This window comes from Monomorium pharaonis, chromosome 2 (genome assembly GCF_013373865.1).
Source record: "Monomorium pharaonis isolate MP-MQ-018 chromosome 2, ASM1337386v2, whole genome shotgun sequence".
NCBI classification, from domain to species: domain Eukaryota; kingdom Metazoa; phylum Arthropoda; class Insecta; order Hymenoptera; family Formicidae; genus Monomorium; species Monomorium pharaonis.
Window position 1 is genome coordinate 6,609,342 of NC_050468.1, and position 15,959 is coordinate 6,625,300.

The 15,959-nt window shown below is 34.8% G+C and overlaps 3 protein-coding genes across 5 annotated transcripts in view; 1 reads left to right on the forward strand and 2 right to left on the reverse strand.

Moving 5' to 3' along the window:
- Positions 1-3,531: 3,531 nt before the first annotated feature.
- On the reverse strand, positions 3,532-8,319 carry LOC105839438 (xenotropic and polytropic retrovirus receptor 1). The gene is made up of 10 exons (XM_012685750.3): positions 7,662-8,319; positions 7,438-7,536; positions 7,134-7,287; positions 6,807-7,051; positions 6,266-6,527; positions 5,820-6,187; positions 5,407-5,749; positions 5,037-5,206; positions 4,822-4,955; positions 3,532-4,722 (listed from the first exon to the last, which is right to left on the reverse strand). The coding sequence occupies exons 2-10, from the start codon at positions 7,504-7,506 to the stop codon at positions 4,461-4,463; spliced, it is 2,007 nt and encodes a 668-aa protein (XP_012541204.1). The 5' UTR covers positions 7,507-7,536; positions 7,662-8,319; the 3' UTR covers positions 3,532-4,460.
- A 364-nt stretch (positions 8,320-8,683) lies between these two features.
- On the forward strand, positions 8,684-11,455 carry LOC105839436 (putative serine protease K12H4.7). Its single transcript, XM_012685747.3, has 9 exons — positions 8,684-8,902; positions 9,049-9,292; positions 9,416-9,597; positions 9,681-9,916; positions 9,988-10,123; positions 10,189-10,505; positions 10,797-10,929; positions 11,026-11,195; positions 11,285-11,455. Exons 2-9 carry the CDS (start codon positions 9,092-9,094, stop codon positions 11,392-11,394), a joined length of 1,485 nt encoding a protein of 494 aa, XP_012541201.1. The 5' UTR covers positions 8,684-8,902; positions 9,049-9,091; the 3' UTR covers positions 11,395-11,455.
- A 257-nt stretch (positions 11,456-11,712) lies between these two features.
- The window catches only part of LOC105839437, a 62,224-nt gene continuing 57,977 nt past the window's right edge, over positions 11,713-15,959 (reverse strand). For 2 of the 3 annotated variants that reach the window (XM_036282382.1, XM_028194085.2), the window contains exons 10-11: positions 15,362-15,842; positions 11,713-13,145 (exon numbers count right to left, since the gene is read on the reverse strand). In XM_036282382.1, the coding sequence (XP_036138275.1) occupies positions 12,749-13,145; positions 15,362-15,842 (878 nt within the window). In that variant the 3' untranslated portion in view covers positions 11,713-12,748. Of the gene's footprint in view, positions 13,146-14,026; positions 14,485-15,361; positions 15,843-15,959 lie in introns of all 3 variants that reach the window. The other variant, XR_004962073.1, reaches the window with a different exon arrangement.

Genomic DNA, 15,959 nt, shown 5'->3' on the forward strand with positions numbered 1-15,959 from the left:
TATCATTTTGATAAATTTAGTTGTTCTAATATTAATTCCGCACTATGTTACGTCCTTCTTCATCGTCGCGGTGAATTCCTGCCGCAGCGTTTCTGAAAAGTGAAGTAAATGCGAACGAGACGATCGGTATTAATCGCGCAAAACAAAACGAGACGATCGGTCACGTTAGATTTCCTTTCTGTTTTTCCTTCGCGCATTCTTCCGCGTATGTACATACATTATGCCGAAGTGAAATGAAACGATCATGGAAATAACGTAAGGAAATTGCGTTTTATTTATCACGTTTGAGAATAGACGAGATGAACGTTCTTGTGCACTTTTTATTTTTCATCCGAGAATACATAGCGCATCCATGGAAAAAAAAACTTTTTCAAAGGCGTGCAAGCTGTGGATAAATGACGATTTGATCCGGGACATTTGTCTCAAGAAGTAATACGTTCTATCATATATTACATCGACACATTTATGTACGTTACATATTCTTTATTATAGGATATCTGGTTTCGTAGTCACATCAAGAATGAGTGTTGCCTGTATAGTATATCATTCTAACCGCTCTATCTTATTCTTTTCTTTGTTGCATCGCGAACATTGTAGATTTAAGCAACTCGAGTAGCTCGTGGTGTAGTAGCGGCGGCTGAATGGGATTAGCAATCAAATTACTGGAACTAATGAAAGTATAAAGTACAAGTATAATAAATTTTTATCTAAAGAAAATTTATTCGAAATCCGATTCGCTTTCCGGTCTGATTCGCCCACGGTTGCTACATGTATTAATATTGCAATTAAATGATTAGCTTTAGGACACGAGACATAAAGTGAATGAGCGAAAGATGGAGAAATTAATAATCGTGAAAAGCAATGCCGGGGTATCTGTGTAATTCTTGAAAGAGCACTAGTTTTTATTTTGCTGAACTCTTAAAGAGACTCACGAATCACAGAACTAGCACCTCGAACGGGCCAAGAAGACATGGTTTAACGGGGACCACAATCTAACATACATTTTAAGCCTGCGAGATTAGACTTTCTAGATTTTACTGTGAAATACATTTAGAGAGAAGATATACATATACATACCTGTTTAGAAGATCTGCGGAGAGAAAAGATTTCATCGGTTCGAATCAACCGCATTGGGACCATTCCGGTTTTTATGTTCTTTCTGCTCTTGTTTGAGATTTGTAAATATACAATTAGTATTAATCGCATAGGCATATAATTGCGCGAACAGAGAGAGCAACTGAACGTTGCTTCACATATTGAGCGAGTCTCTTAAACATTTTGTTTTGTTTTTATTTAACTACATTCGTGCATGTCGGAAGTGCGCTATACATATTGTTGCACTCTCCTTTCCTTTTTCCCGCTCAAGACCGTTAAAGCCATTCTTTTTGCGTTCCGTGATCGTTCTTTATGTCTCCCTAAAGCACGTGAGCATATACTTATCTCGTTTTAAGTATGAGGAACGCACGGAAAAGAGCTCGCTTGAATATCCGGCCATTTTTTGGACATGCACGAATGCGGTTGTTATACATATTATATCCTTAGACGAGCTAAGGGGATCCAGTGTATCTGCTAAGTACGTTGTTTTAATCGCGTGCGCTGATTGTTATCAATGCGTTTGACAAATTGTACAGTATATATTATTATATGTTCACTTCTTTATTATATACTATTGCGTTCGATTGTTATCGTACATTATGATGACACGTTAATCATAGTTACAATCATCAATTGTTATATCGTCAGATTATTGCTATAGTTAGTAATATATATTATTATATCCCATTGTGTCCGACACGTAATGTTATATAACAATAAGGATCATTTTATTAAAATTGTCGATTAAGATATGATCATTAATATGAATTTTATTCTTCTAATTTTCCCTCAATTTATTTCAACTATTTCTTTTATTCCTATGCTTTTCCAGGGAAACGGATTTTCTTAATAAATTGAGTTAAACATTTTTTGACACTTAATGTTTCATAGTACGACGATTACTAAACGAAATTTAAGCTACATATATTTAATTTAATTCTTAACAAATAAAATATCCAATAGCTATACATTTAACTTCATTCTTAATAATTCTGTATAATAATGTAATTATAGATAAATAGAGTATTGTAATATCAAATAATTAGAGATATAAATATGATGTAAATTATCTCTTTAAAACGTTACTTTTTTATATTTAAGAACTATAAAATCGTGTACATAAAACACAAAAAATATAATATAAATTGATATAAAAATTCGCGAAAAAGCAGTTTCAACGATTCATCGTTCTTGGAGAGCGAAAGAATAAAGAAGGAAGCGATTGCTGCCGCGTTATTATACATTATCTTGTTATATAACATCATCGTAAATGCTGTTTGCTTTATCAAAGTTAGACTTGCTCGCTATTCTACGGCACAAGACTAACAAATCTAAATTTGAAAATTAAAATAAAGCATGTAAATTAATGAAATATTATTTTTCTTAATTATTAAATATGTTGTTTTTGTGATTGAAATGTAACAATATATATTAAAACATTTTATTATAAAATGTGGTATAATCAATGTATAGTAATATTTAAAATTATATACATAGTCTTAGTCTAAGAAATTATCGTATACAACAGTAATGTGTGCACATACTTGCATACATTTTGAGTATTATAAGAATGTTAGAAGTTTTATTGTGTATAGAATATAAAAATATATAATGTTTATATTTCAGGGAACTACGATTCTAATTATTTACATATGAAAATATAATATATAAAATCATCACAATTTTATTGGAATACAAAATCTAATATGTAAAATTCTCTAGACTCTAAACAATTTCACTATCGTCTATTGAACAAGTCAATTTTGTGTGTTAAATAAAATAAATATATAATTTATACATAAAGACAATTTGTGCTTGTAAACACCAAAAATTTTATCAAAAATTTAAATATAAAAAAATAAATTTCAATTTTTATTAAAAAATTTAATAATATAACTATAATCTTAATTACTATCTAGTATGTTTAAAATGTTTTATAATAAACATCGTTTTATATTAAAACATTAAATGTATTTTTTTTAATATTATTTTTATGATTTCAATAAAATAAAATTATTTTATCTTAAATTTAAAAAATGTTGATTCACATATATGTGTGTGTGTAGTCACTTTAATATTTTATTATTAACTTATTTTGTGACACACTTGTATAAATAATTAGTAATAAAGATATATATAAATATAATACATATGTGTGTGTATATATATATAATTTTGAAATAATAAGTATACTGTAATAATATTATACTGAACAAAATTAATTCTTTTTATCTCATTGAGCAGATGTTTCTTTAAGTTTGTAACATGTTTTAAGTTGAACATGTTTTAAACAAAATATTATTACTACTTTTTAAAATCTAATGCGGGATAAAATCTTACAATATACTTATAAAACAAGATAACTATACTGCATATAAACCATGTCTAAATAAAACAGAATATTAGGAAATTAAATATTGAATTTGTAGTTTTTTCCTGCTGTTAGAAAATAATTTATATAATTACATACGCACGCAAACCCCATATATACTTACTATATAACTACATAACTACAACATAATTATATACAATAATAATGTAAGTACAATGTTATGTTCAATGTTATGTATATAAAGCACTTTATAAAAGCCTCCCTAGTATTAATACATATTTAGTATCACTTCTGTTATGAGTGTAGTAACATCAGACTATTTCATATCATTGGGCGCATTCAGCAGACTCAGCAGCTAAGTAGCAATCGAACATGATTGGTTCTGACTCATAGAACCAATAAATCAACGGCATTATTTAACGGAAAATCTAGTAATGTTGCTCAACTGTTGAGTCTGCTGAATGTAGTCAATATTTCCTTTCTACTTTCAATGTTCGTATTTACTCGTAACAGATATTTATTCATTGTATCGATTATCTACTATTAAAAAATGGCATTTTTATAAAAAAATCGATTAGTAACTGATAAATTATGGTTTGTAATAGCATCTAAATGGCAGGCTAAATTACCTCATTAACAATTTATAAAGCTCACATACAAAAGCACATGTTTTAACACATTGCATCTTTCTACATGCAGATACAGGCATGGTGTATCTAAGAATTTATGAAATTTGTTACTTAAGCTACAGCGTTCGTTTTTATGTTGGAAGACTCTAGGTGCAGACTTATATCTTGAATTATTTATCGTAATTTTTTTTTATACAAAAGAAGCATAAAAGGCACTATAATCAATTTTACTTTCTTAATCATCTGCTGGAAAGCATATGTCAATCATTTATCTTCTAACAAAATTGATATGTACCATTTACAAAATTGTGCGAGCTATTTTTTCTAAGTACTAAGTATTTCGAAGGCTTCCTGTTGGAAAGAAAATTAAAGATAACATTGTACAAAAGTCTTGAGCTATATATTCAACTGGCATTTGATATATCAATATCAATAGTTTCTTCTTTAAGCAAAGCTCGTTTTTCTTCCTTTGTATTGCTCTGCTTTTTGCCGCCGCTTTTACGTTTGCCTCTGTTAAGTACACCGTTTTCGTCATCCATCATACGTATAATCTGCGTCTGATCGGAACTTTCTATAGGTGCTATCGAGATATCGCGTACGGCACGAAATTTACCACAGTTATTCAAATGTTCATTCTCCAAACGAAAAAAGTTCCACACAAATCGCCTAAGAACAATAAGACAGAAGTAAGGAAATTTTTACATAACAGAAAGACGTAAGGAAATTTGCAAATAAATTTAAGTAATAGCAAGCAAACATACGTACCTAAAGACTTCGAGAGGTGCTACTACAGACGTCATTAAGTCGCCAGAGATGTATCCACATTCAACGAGGACAAAACTCGCAATCCATATAAATCGTAGTATAAAATCTTCTATTATTGCGAAATAATAGAACCACTAAAACATACGTGTAATATGTAATATCCCTTCTTGCAATTTATAACAATTAAATCTTTCCTTGAATATACTTTTACTTACGGCTGCCGAGTAAACCACTTCCTCGCGTAAAAAACGATTTTCACCAGCGTTACTGTCCAAAAGGCCCCAATCCATCTTGAGATCCCACGTGTATGAATATATCGAATTAATAAGGCAGCTGCACACCCATAGCCATAACCATGGATTCTCCCATCGATTGTTATATTCCGCTGAAAAAAAGTATATTGTCTCTTTGTTAATTTTAATACATTAGAATTGAACTATATAAAAAGATTTTCAGAATTATACAGTACATGTTAGTTTTATGTACGTTTTTAAGCGATCATAAAACATTAGATACGTTTAGAAAACGTACATAAAATGTATATAAACTAACATATGCTACTTGGGTTCATATAATTCAACCTACCAGCGTGATAGGCGTATAAAGTATTGGCTGCGACAACGAGAAACGTCGTGGAATACTTTCCAGCATTAACTAAATGCGGGAATGCCTCTTTAGAATCTCGATATCTACGAACACACTGAGCGAAACGAAACCATGCCGGCAAGCAATTCACAATAGGCCTGACAATAAGAGAACCGGACATGCATTTCATAGTGTCGCCCGCCTTCAGCCAATCACCATTTGTAATATAGAAACATATTAAAAAGTGAAAATCCAAGAACGCAGTCGCCAGACTGTTAAACTGATCCGCTAGCCAGAAATCAGCAAAATTAACATACGCGAATGGCGATATTAAAACGCGTGCCTAAAACAAGAAATGAAGGATTGTATTCAATTTTTTATAACAAGTGTGATGTCGTGCGACTTATACTTACTACGATCTTCAGTAGCCAAAAACGAGCTTCATGACGAAACATCTTGAGCGGATTTAATAAAAAAATCAGCATGAGGCAAACTAATGCTAATGGATTGACATACGGCGGTATGCTTAGACTGGCACTATATAAGAAACTTAATAAGCTGAGGGTCCAAACGACTCCAAGAACTGCGGCCAATTCCATGAGATGTTGCTCTGAAAGATGATTTCGTGGGTCCAGCTCAAATATCAAAACGTGATTGACACCAGAAGATCTCCATCCGTAGACATTAATCCCAATAAGAAATAAGAATTCGATAATGAGAAAGGGACCTCGATATAGTCTAAATGCGATCTTTAGATTCTCCCCACTGTCATGGAAGACAGCTGAAAGTAACGAGATTTTTAATAACACGACTGTAAACACGTCGTAACTTATAACAGACAGATATTATATAATAATACCTGAAAGAACAACTGCAACAGATAGAACGATGAAACTACCAGAAAATAAGCCAACCTTGAAGGTAGTCCATGGGCTCTGGTGCTCGCCAAGTGGCGGCACCCGAAGACGCTTCATGGCACGCTGCCGGTCGCCACCCTCGAGATCGTTTGTCACAGTGGCCTCTGTTTCTTGAATCAATCTGTCTATATCTTTGGACGTGTAAAAGTGTGACGTTTCCACGCACTCGACTCTCCATTTTGTACCAGCGTCGACTGATAGCAACTGAAAGCATTTTGAACAATGTGTTGTAAAAATTGAGGACCACTGTGTAGTAAAATGATACAAATTGTTGAGGACAAGTACTAATCTTTACTTGGACATACAGGGAATATAGGTATTGTATCATAGAGCAGTTGTTTCTTGCACCACTATTTTGCAACTATGGAAGGAAAGGCATGATGCTAATGATATTGGGATAGCCTCTGAAATTATACAAGCTGTGTGACTGACAGACAAAAAAAATTACAAAAAGCACAATAACATCACTATGCGATAAGATACCTTGTCATGCTTCTTGAGAATCTTCCGAAATCCAGTGTGATTAAGGTTCTGATAATTCTGAAGAAGAATGAGGGACAGATAGAATTCTGAAAATGCAAGTTTTAGATCCCTGAGCTTTCTGGTAGGTAGAAGAGGCTTCGCGCTGGCCTTTCCCTTGTTCTTCCCACTTCCCTGATGCAGCTCCACTGCAGTCTTCAATTCACTTTGCAGAGCTGCATACTTGCGCGTTGCTTCTGCCAATTTTTCTGCAATAAGTAAACACCTAACATAACTGCTCCTATAAAGATTATAAGATCAGTAACTTTTTGGTGCTGGAGATATTCTCACCGGAGTAAAATGTATTGATTTTCTTTAATTCACGATCACAGAATGTAAAGAACACCTCATCAAACGACGCAAAATGACGTGATATCACTTCTGGCTCTACGCTTTCATCTGAGGGTGCCTCCTCCACCGCTGTATAAAGCATCGCTTTCATTTCCTGCAAGATCAAGTAGACAGCATTTAAAAATACATCCATGTAAAATATTTACAACTTAATGTTTAAATTACAATTTTATTTTTCATGCTCCTATTATTTGATATACTTTGATACAGCACAAATTTAAATATTTGTATTTAAAAGATGTACCTCATAACTAATGTACTGCTTACGCCACTCAGGCGTAATATGAGCGGATAGATGCTCCGCGAACTTCATGTTGTTTCATGCACAGTATAGTCTCTTAATCTGTAAAAGGAATCCAGGCGGTTAGAATTAAAAACGGACGATATTAAATGGAAAATATTGTGGATGATCGGTAAATGAGAAATCAGCGAGGTCTCTCCAAGGGAAGATAGCGTCTCCATACTCACCCGTGTTCATTTGAATCCCAGACGAGATTATAAATACGCATTTATAGCGCACCGAGGAACTTTGTCGGCGGCGGCCGATCAAACGCCCCGTCCGCTGCTGTTTGGCGCGACAATAAATATTTAACCGACCGCGAGATAAAAACTATTTGGTGTTCACGGCTGCCGGGGGAATCCAATTCTTTCGCGCCGCGTTGTCACGCATTCCATTAATTGAGCCGTGTTACGAGTTGCGAGCTATGCTGTGAGCGGAACGTCCAGCTAGCGTACAATGCTTCCCCCAGGTCGATTAGTCACACGTGGTCACCAGTGGTCATACGGTCGCTCACGGGATAGCTCACGAGGCGTCGGCTCATCAGTTGTCTGTTGTCGTCGCGTCGACAATGTCAACATCGACACGCTCGTGAAACCTTTTACCATTGTCCGTCATTCTCGACGACGCTCCTCACAATTATAAAACTAAATGTTCGACCAATGATGAAGCTTATTCGCCTCAATTCTTTTCCCTTTATTTCTCCCTTCATTTTTCTTGCAAAATCTAACACCGAAAAATGTGAACACGTATTATCGCAATATCGTTGCAGTCGCGTTGTATTTCTGCCATTTTATTGCAAAATAAAAAATGTACATTTGGAAAAATAAAAATATTTAGAATAAAATAAGCAATATAATTATTGTTTATTTATTTATTAACAATATGTAATCGATTCTATTAATTTAAACTATAATAAATAGAAATTTGTCAACAATTATTGATCAGTGAATAAAATTTTTTATAAAGAAAACATAAACGTTACGAAGCTACAAAGTTAACAAGAAATACTGATAAATTTCCTAATAGAAATTATGAAAAAAAAGTTAAAAAATTCATTGTGTTGTGAATTCCGACTGACGGCAAGGAAGATTCAATAAGTTGCTCTCTGTAGCTTGTGTGTACTACGTTACCAGAACGTTTCTCGAACACATTCCTACTCCTCAAAATGAGACAGATGTATACTTAAATGTCAAAGAAAAAAAAAGAGAAGATATAAAAGAAATACAAGCAGCTGTAAATACAGATATTTTTCTCAAGGTCGAAGAGTACTTTTAATTTTAAATAATCTCATTATTTTTCACTTATCACCGTCAGTCTTATCTCATAATATGTCCAGTGAAATTTCTACCAGAGAGATTCAAAAGTCAGAACTTGTGTTCAGATTGTAACGATCACATATATAGTCTGTGTTTAACCTACTAAACAGGAGGTAAAGTAATTATTATAACGAATACATAAATTCATGAATAATAATATATCTCTTGATATTGTCAAATCACGTAATATACTGTTAATTAATTCCTTCATACTTTTGTACAAATATCTTTTTAAAATATGTATCTCTGTTTCTTGTAGAGCCGTTTTCACTAAAAAAGAATAAGAACTGAAATATCTCAAGATGCGATTTCTATTGTTATTATTCATTGTATTGAGCATTTTGAGTATCAGTAAGGCATGGCGTACTTTTTTGAGAGGTCGGAGTAAAGGTGGCAATTTAGGCAAGCCAATTTTATCCTCCAAAAAACCTCTTCCTAAGGATCAGTGGTTTACGCAGTATCTGGATCATTTCAATCCAACTGATGCTCATGTTTGGAAGCAGGTAATACCAAATATAAATTTTTAATTACATACTTTAAGTATTATTTTATTAAAGAATATTATATTTTATTTTTATTATTTTAAACTTTGATACTATCAAATATGACTTGTTCCTTCTTTACAGAGATTCTTTGTTAATTCTGATTTTTATAAACCCAATGGCCCAATATTTTTATTGATTGGAGCTGAAGGCATAGCAGATCCAAAATGGATGGTAGAAGGTCAATGGATTGAGTATGCCAAAGAATTTGGAGCAATGTGTTTCTATGTAGAGCATCGTTTTTATGGGAAAAGCCACCCCACTTCGTACGTAAGATATAAATAAATATATGAATACAGGTGGAAAAATTAATTTAGAAATTTACATTATATATCATGAATCTTTGCAGGGATCTTAGTGTTAAGAACTTAGTGTATTTAAGCTCGCAACAGGCACTAGCGGATTTAGCGTACTTCATCAAGAATGTTAATAGCGGATACAAATTTTCAAATAATACGAAATGGATTGTATTTGGAGGATCGTATGGTGGATCTTTAGCTGCTTGGATGCGTGCCAAATATCCTCATCTGGTCCATGGAGCTGTATCTGCTAGTGGACCATTGCTAGCACAGATTGACTTTGAGGGTAGCGTAATTGTAATTGGTATAGTTTTAACAAGTGTGCCACATATATGTACAAACAATTTTATATTGCAGAATATTATATTGTTGTTACAAATGCTTTGAAAGGATATTCTGACAAATGTGTTAACGTGATTCAAGATGCTAACTTACAAATCGGTACATTGTTACATCACATTGTTGGCCAACAGCAAATACAGAAAAAATTTAAGTAAGTAAATTCAAGATATGGAATATTGATACAGTCATATTTATTGCATAAGTTATCTTTCACAGCTTGTGTGATCCAATTGATCCTGGGCATACAAAAAGAGTGGATATTGCGAATTTGTATGAAACATTGGCGAGTAACTTTGCTGGTGTTGTGCAATACAATAAGGACAATCGCCAGAGTTCTCAAACCGCTAATATCACTATCGAAACCGTGTGTGATATACTAGTAGATGAAAAAATAGGAAAATCTATTGATAGACTTGCTTACATAAGCAATATGATATTGAACGCTACCAAGGAAAAGTGTTTAGATTATAGATATGATAAAATGGTCCATGAGCTCAGAAATGTTACTTGGGCCAGTGAGCAAGCGGAAGGAGGTAACGCATTTACATACGCGCAAAAAATTTTATAGTAAAAATTACTATGTATGATAATAGATATAGATCATAAATAGAAATTTCGGGGAATTATATCATAAGTAATGTAAATACTCTAATTTGATAAAAAATATAGTAAAAATTTTCACAATTCTTTCCTCGGTTTGCACTTACTATTTATTATAGTAATTTTTACTATAAAATTTTCTCTGTGTTTAATGTATAGCATACGCTTCTAAATTATTTTATTATGGTCCACATTAATACGAAATCATGAATGATATTTTATAGGACGTCAATGGATGTATCAGACTTGTACGGAATTTGGATTTTTCCAAACCTCTACTGGACAAAGTAATGTGTATGGGAATAATTTTCCGGTAGAATTTTTTGCACAACAATGTGTTGATATTTTCGGACCTAGGTTTGTTTTTATTTAAATTACATTTTTCTAATTATGATAAAGCATGTAATATAAAATATCTTTTTACATTGGTATAATATGAAATCTCTTTTGCAGATACAACATGAATTTATTAAACTCTGCTGTTGCACGAACGAATATCTTGTATGGTGCATTAAATCTGCAAGTAACAAATGTAGTATTTGTACACGGTTCTATTGATCCTTGGCATATACTAGGCATCATACAATCTTCCAACCCACAGGCGCCTGCCATCTATATCAAAGGTAATTTAAACAAAATAATACAGATATTTTATTATTTATTAAATTATTTATTAAATATCCTAAAAATACATTATTTAATTTATTTATAGGCACTGCGCATTGTGCAGATATGTATCCTTCATCGGAACATGATATGCCTCAGCTAAAAGAAGCTAGAATACAGATAAAAGGTCTAATCAAGCAATGGCTACAAAATTGAGCTCTCTATGTGATATTATATAAATCATATCATAAATGTTCATTTAAAAAATACCAATTTAAATTGTTTCAAACAATTAATATTCCAAATATTTTAAGAAGATTGCATTTTGTGTAGTATCTTTTTATTACTTTTTTGAAAATAAAAGACCATTTAGATATACTATATATATATATATATATATATATATAATTTTTTAAAATGTGGAATTAAGTCCTATTTGTATATAAATGGTACCTATATTTGTAATTTACGAATGCGCTAGTATCCATTATCATGTACCATGTTTGAGTGACAAAATTGGTTCAGTAATTCGAACAAGTTTGCCCCAAATGGCACTATTGCAATTTATTACGATAAATAGAATCGCGGAAAACGCATATACAGAATCGCTTCGCATGCAATTATCTCAGTCAATTAATAAAAACCTATTTTTGTAATTACATTATTTCTTAAATATATGTCAATTTTAATGAACTTGATGTAAATGTTTGATAAAAGTAATAACTGTAAATGTTATATGCTTATAATACACAAATTCGGTAGTAGAATATAATGAAAGTATAACAAAGCGATCAACAAGGCATTCATATACGTAGTTATAGTGTGCCTTTGAATCCTCATTTACTTGTGTACAAGTAAATATGCAGCTCGTACACCGTGCACAATAGTTAACACGATATTTGTCCTATTTCTAAATGGATAACATCGGCCTTCCCTTAATGATATCTATATGCAATATTCCGTTTTTCTGGAAATATATGTAGTAATCTTTTTAAAGCGAGGCCAAGGTACCCATAGCAGATGTAAGTTCTGCCGATATCCGGTGTCTTTTCAAACAAATCTTTTCGTGTAAACGGTTACATAAATCCTTGAACTTACGTTAACTTATCTTTAAATATTATGTTACTGCGGGTTTCTGTGTTTGATCGTTATTGTGTATTATTTCATTGCTTTTTGGCATACATCCTCTGACCAGTTTCTACTACCTTCCTTACGACAAGCGACTATCTGTCATCTTTATTTTTAAGGTATAGTGTATATAATATATTTACATTTTGTAACAAGCTGACGGTAAATAATTTATATAACATAACAGAACAATATATGCAGGATCTATGCTCGGATTATTCTCCGTCTCTATTTCGTGTAAGACATTATCTATAAGGTACAACTTATGTTAGTGGAAGATTCGCTCCTTCGTTCAAGGAAGATCTTTTAACCCGTGACATTTACGAATGTTCGCTAAGGACACGTCTCCTACAAATCATCGTCCAGATGATCACGGATGATGACACAGCGAACACATTTCGATAAAGATTCTTGTTCTTCGTTTTACAATTTCGCTCTTCGTTTAGTATCTATGATGGGATTGTGACTGTCTCCAATCAGGCGTCGCGCTTCCGTGATGATGATGATGATGGTGATGATGACGCTTCTTATCGGATACGCTGGCGTGTTTGCTCGATGGATACGCGGCGACATCGCTGACGACCAGTTCCGAGCCGTCGCGCTCGGTGTTGTTGCCGCGGAAATTCTCCCGGTATCCCGGCTCATCTAGGGTCTCCTTACGACGAAGCGGCGGATGGCCGGCCTTGTGACCGGTGGTTTCATGTAAGTTTTCCCAGGCTTGGCGATAGTACCGGTTTAGACCTCCTCGACTCTCCGAGGAACTGCTGTCGAAACTGGCGACGGTATTGCAATCGGGTGATGCACGGTGACGATAATGTTTGCTGCTTCTTCCGCGATTTCTACATAAAGGATGAAAAGATTAAGAACACTTTCCAACGTAGTTACCACATAATTTTAAGTAATTTTTACTCTTCAGTACTAAACTGTATTAACATAAAACAATTGAAACAAATAGGCGAAGCGTTACGTGCAATGGGAGAGGAGTCTAGTCAAATTCTTCACGTGTGCTTTTCGTGAAAGTACGAATTCAATCGTTATACTTTTATGTATTATATATAATAAATAAAAGAGTTAGTCCAGAATATTTCTGTTATTATGATCCGAAACAATTTCCAAGCCACTGGTGACCAAAATGAAAATAGCGAGGTAGAAATGAAAATCTAAGCACTAATCTAATAGGTCTAATATACTAAAAGATTCTATGTAATATGACATATGTACAATGCAAATATCTAATTAATATCACCATAATTTTAAAGAGATTATTACATAAAGTATTGCAGGCACAAAAAGAATACACAAGCAATGTATATAATTATCTTCCGCCGCGATTTCGGTGCGATATGATACTCAAAACTTCTAGACCGTTTTTTTCTACTGTATCCAATTTTTCCCATCTTATAATAATGAAATAAAACAAAGAAAATAAAATGCTTCCAAAAAACATAACGAGAGAGAAGTTCACATGAAGCAACAGACGTTCTAATTGTTCAGGCGTCCATTAGACGTCCTTTAGGTACCTTTGTGCTCGGAACATATGACCACTTTCTAGATTTCTTGAATACGCGATGGAGATTCATCTGGTGTAACAGGGTGCATCCAGCGTAAGTGCAACGTACTACAAAGCCATCCTCTACTTTCGCTAGGCGTGACGTGAAACGTGAGGCGAAATGATCTAACATTAAAGAAGGTGCTCAGTAGAAACCTTGCTCTCGTTTACCTTGACTAGTATCACTCGCGAGGGTGGCGCGTGGTAGCTGGTACGTGATGATAGTTGATGTGGTGGGCGGTGGTTGCGTGGAGGGTCGGGGTGGTAGTGGTGGTTGTAGGTTGCTTTATTAAAGGGTGGAATGGTTCTCTCTTTTGCTTTGTTTTCTCTGTCTTTTTACGGCGGGATGAGAGGGAGGGGCGGCGATAGCGTTCTACAGAGAGGGATTCGAGAAGTAGCCGGCGCGATGCGCCGCTGACAGGCTGAAGGAGTAAGGATGATCGCTACCGCGGCGTGCCGTGAGGTCGCGGCGCCCCAGGTGCTGGTCGGGGAAGGGTAGCGCGAGTAGCGTATACCATCGCGAGGGCATCCCGGTGTCGCCCCTCCCAAGGCCACCACTACCGCCACCCCTCAGCGCACCAACCCCACCGAGCCCCCTGCGGCGCCTTCCTCTGACGCTGCCACTGCCGCTAACCACCGCAATGGACAAATGGACTCTGTGTTAATTATCGTCATCGACGGACTAGACTATCTACGAGACTCACGCGTTTCCCTGATGCTACATTAAGATAACTTGGGTCTCTGGGATAACGCGGGTCTTGCGCCGCATCTACACCACTGTTTCTCAACCTTGCTTCGGTCACGGCCAAGTTACTTTTGTTTACATTAACAGTTATCCTCGACCCAACAAAAGACATTTTGATTGACTTATTTATTGTAACTCCTTTGATGATATTCCATCTTTTACACGTGCTGTGAGTCATTAGGTGGCCGTATAATTCACGTTGAGAACCATTGGTTAGTAAACGACAATAAATGAAAAAAAAATCATTACGAATTAATCAGAAAATGAGAATATGTCTCCTTTGCAAAGCGTAATTTAAGACTACATCTAAGGTAAATTACAGGCTAAATTACAGGAAGCTTATGATTAATGAATGAAAGATATAGTACTAAAAGTAAAGAAATAGTACTATTATCCCTAGGTAAAGTTTTATCCGAAATGTTAGAGACTCTTTTATTACATCAAGACTCTGAGAAACATATACACGCGGTTTCAGTAAGCAAAATCAAATCTTGTATGAAAAAGAAAATCTAGATTACAATGCAGCAAATATGTATTACAAGTTAGGAAGAAGACAGCGGTAGAAGATAGAAAATAGATTAAATTAATACAAAGTAAGCGATATAATGTACAACCCGATCAAATGTCATTTATGTATATCAGAGTGTGCTATGATATTATCAGATACAGAGAAGATTCACGGGATTCGGAAGGATCTCGGGGATGATCCTCGAGATCAAATTATCACTCAAGATAGCACGAGAGTGCGTTACTTTTTTTACCTGCGTATGAGAATAACGACCGTCGTGATCACCGCGGCGAGGAACACAAAGCCGCCAAATACTCCCAGAGCGATCACGGCCCCCAGATTCAGCTTGGCCTGATGAGTGCCACTGGGATGCTCAGCGCTATCCACTCGGAAAGGACCAGACGGTTCCGGCACGCCCGCACCAATTCCCGCTTGTGCGTGGTCGACGCTCTGGGATATCTCGTTGTCTTGCGGATGCTCGCTACCGGTATCCGCCGACGAAGGCTGTATGGGTTTCAGGCCAATGCTTGGCCTCCTCGAGACTGTTTCCCTCACCGTCGCTGGGAGTTCCGCAGTGCCAGGTACATTTCTAGACGGCTGAGAAGTTGTGCTGGTAGTTGCCGTGCTGGTACTTGTTGTTGTCCTGACCCTTGGGGTGAGGTACGGTCGAGTTTTTACAGTGGTCGAACGTATCGTCCCTCGAGTAGGAGGGATCACGGTAGTCCGTGAATCTTCTGATAAAGAAAAATTGATATATTAAATATACACATGTATCACGAGAATATATATTAGTTTGTAAATATCTTAATTAATTGTAGCAAATACGTACTAATTATTTACTACTAATTTAT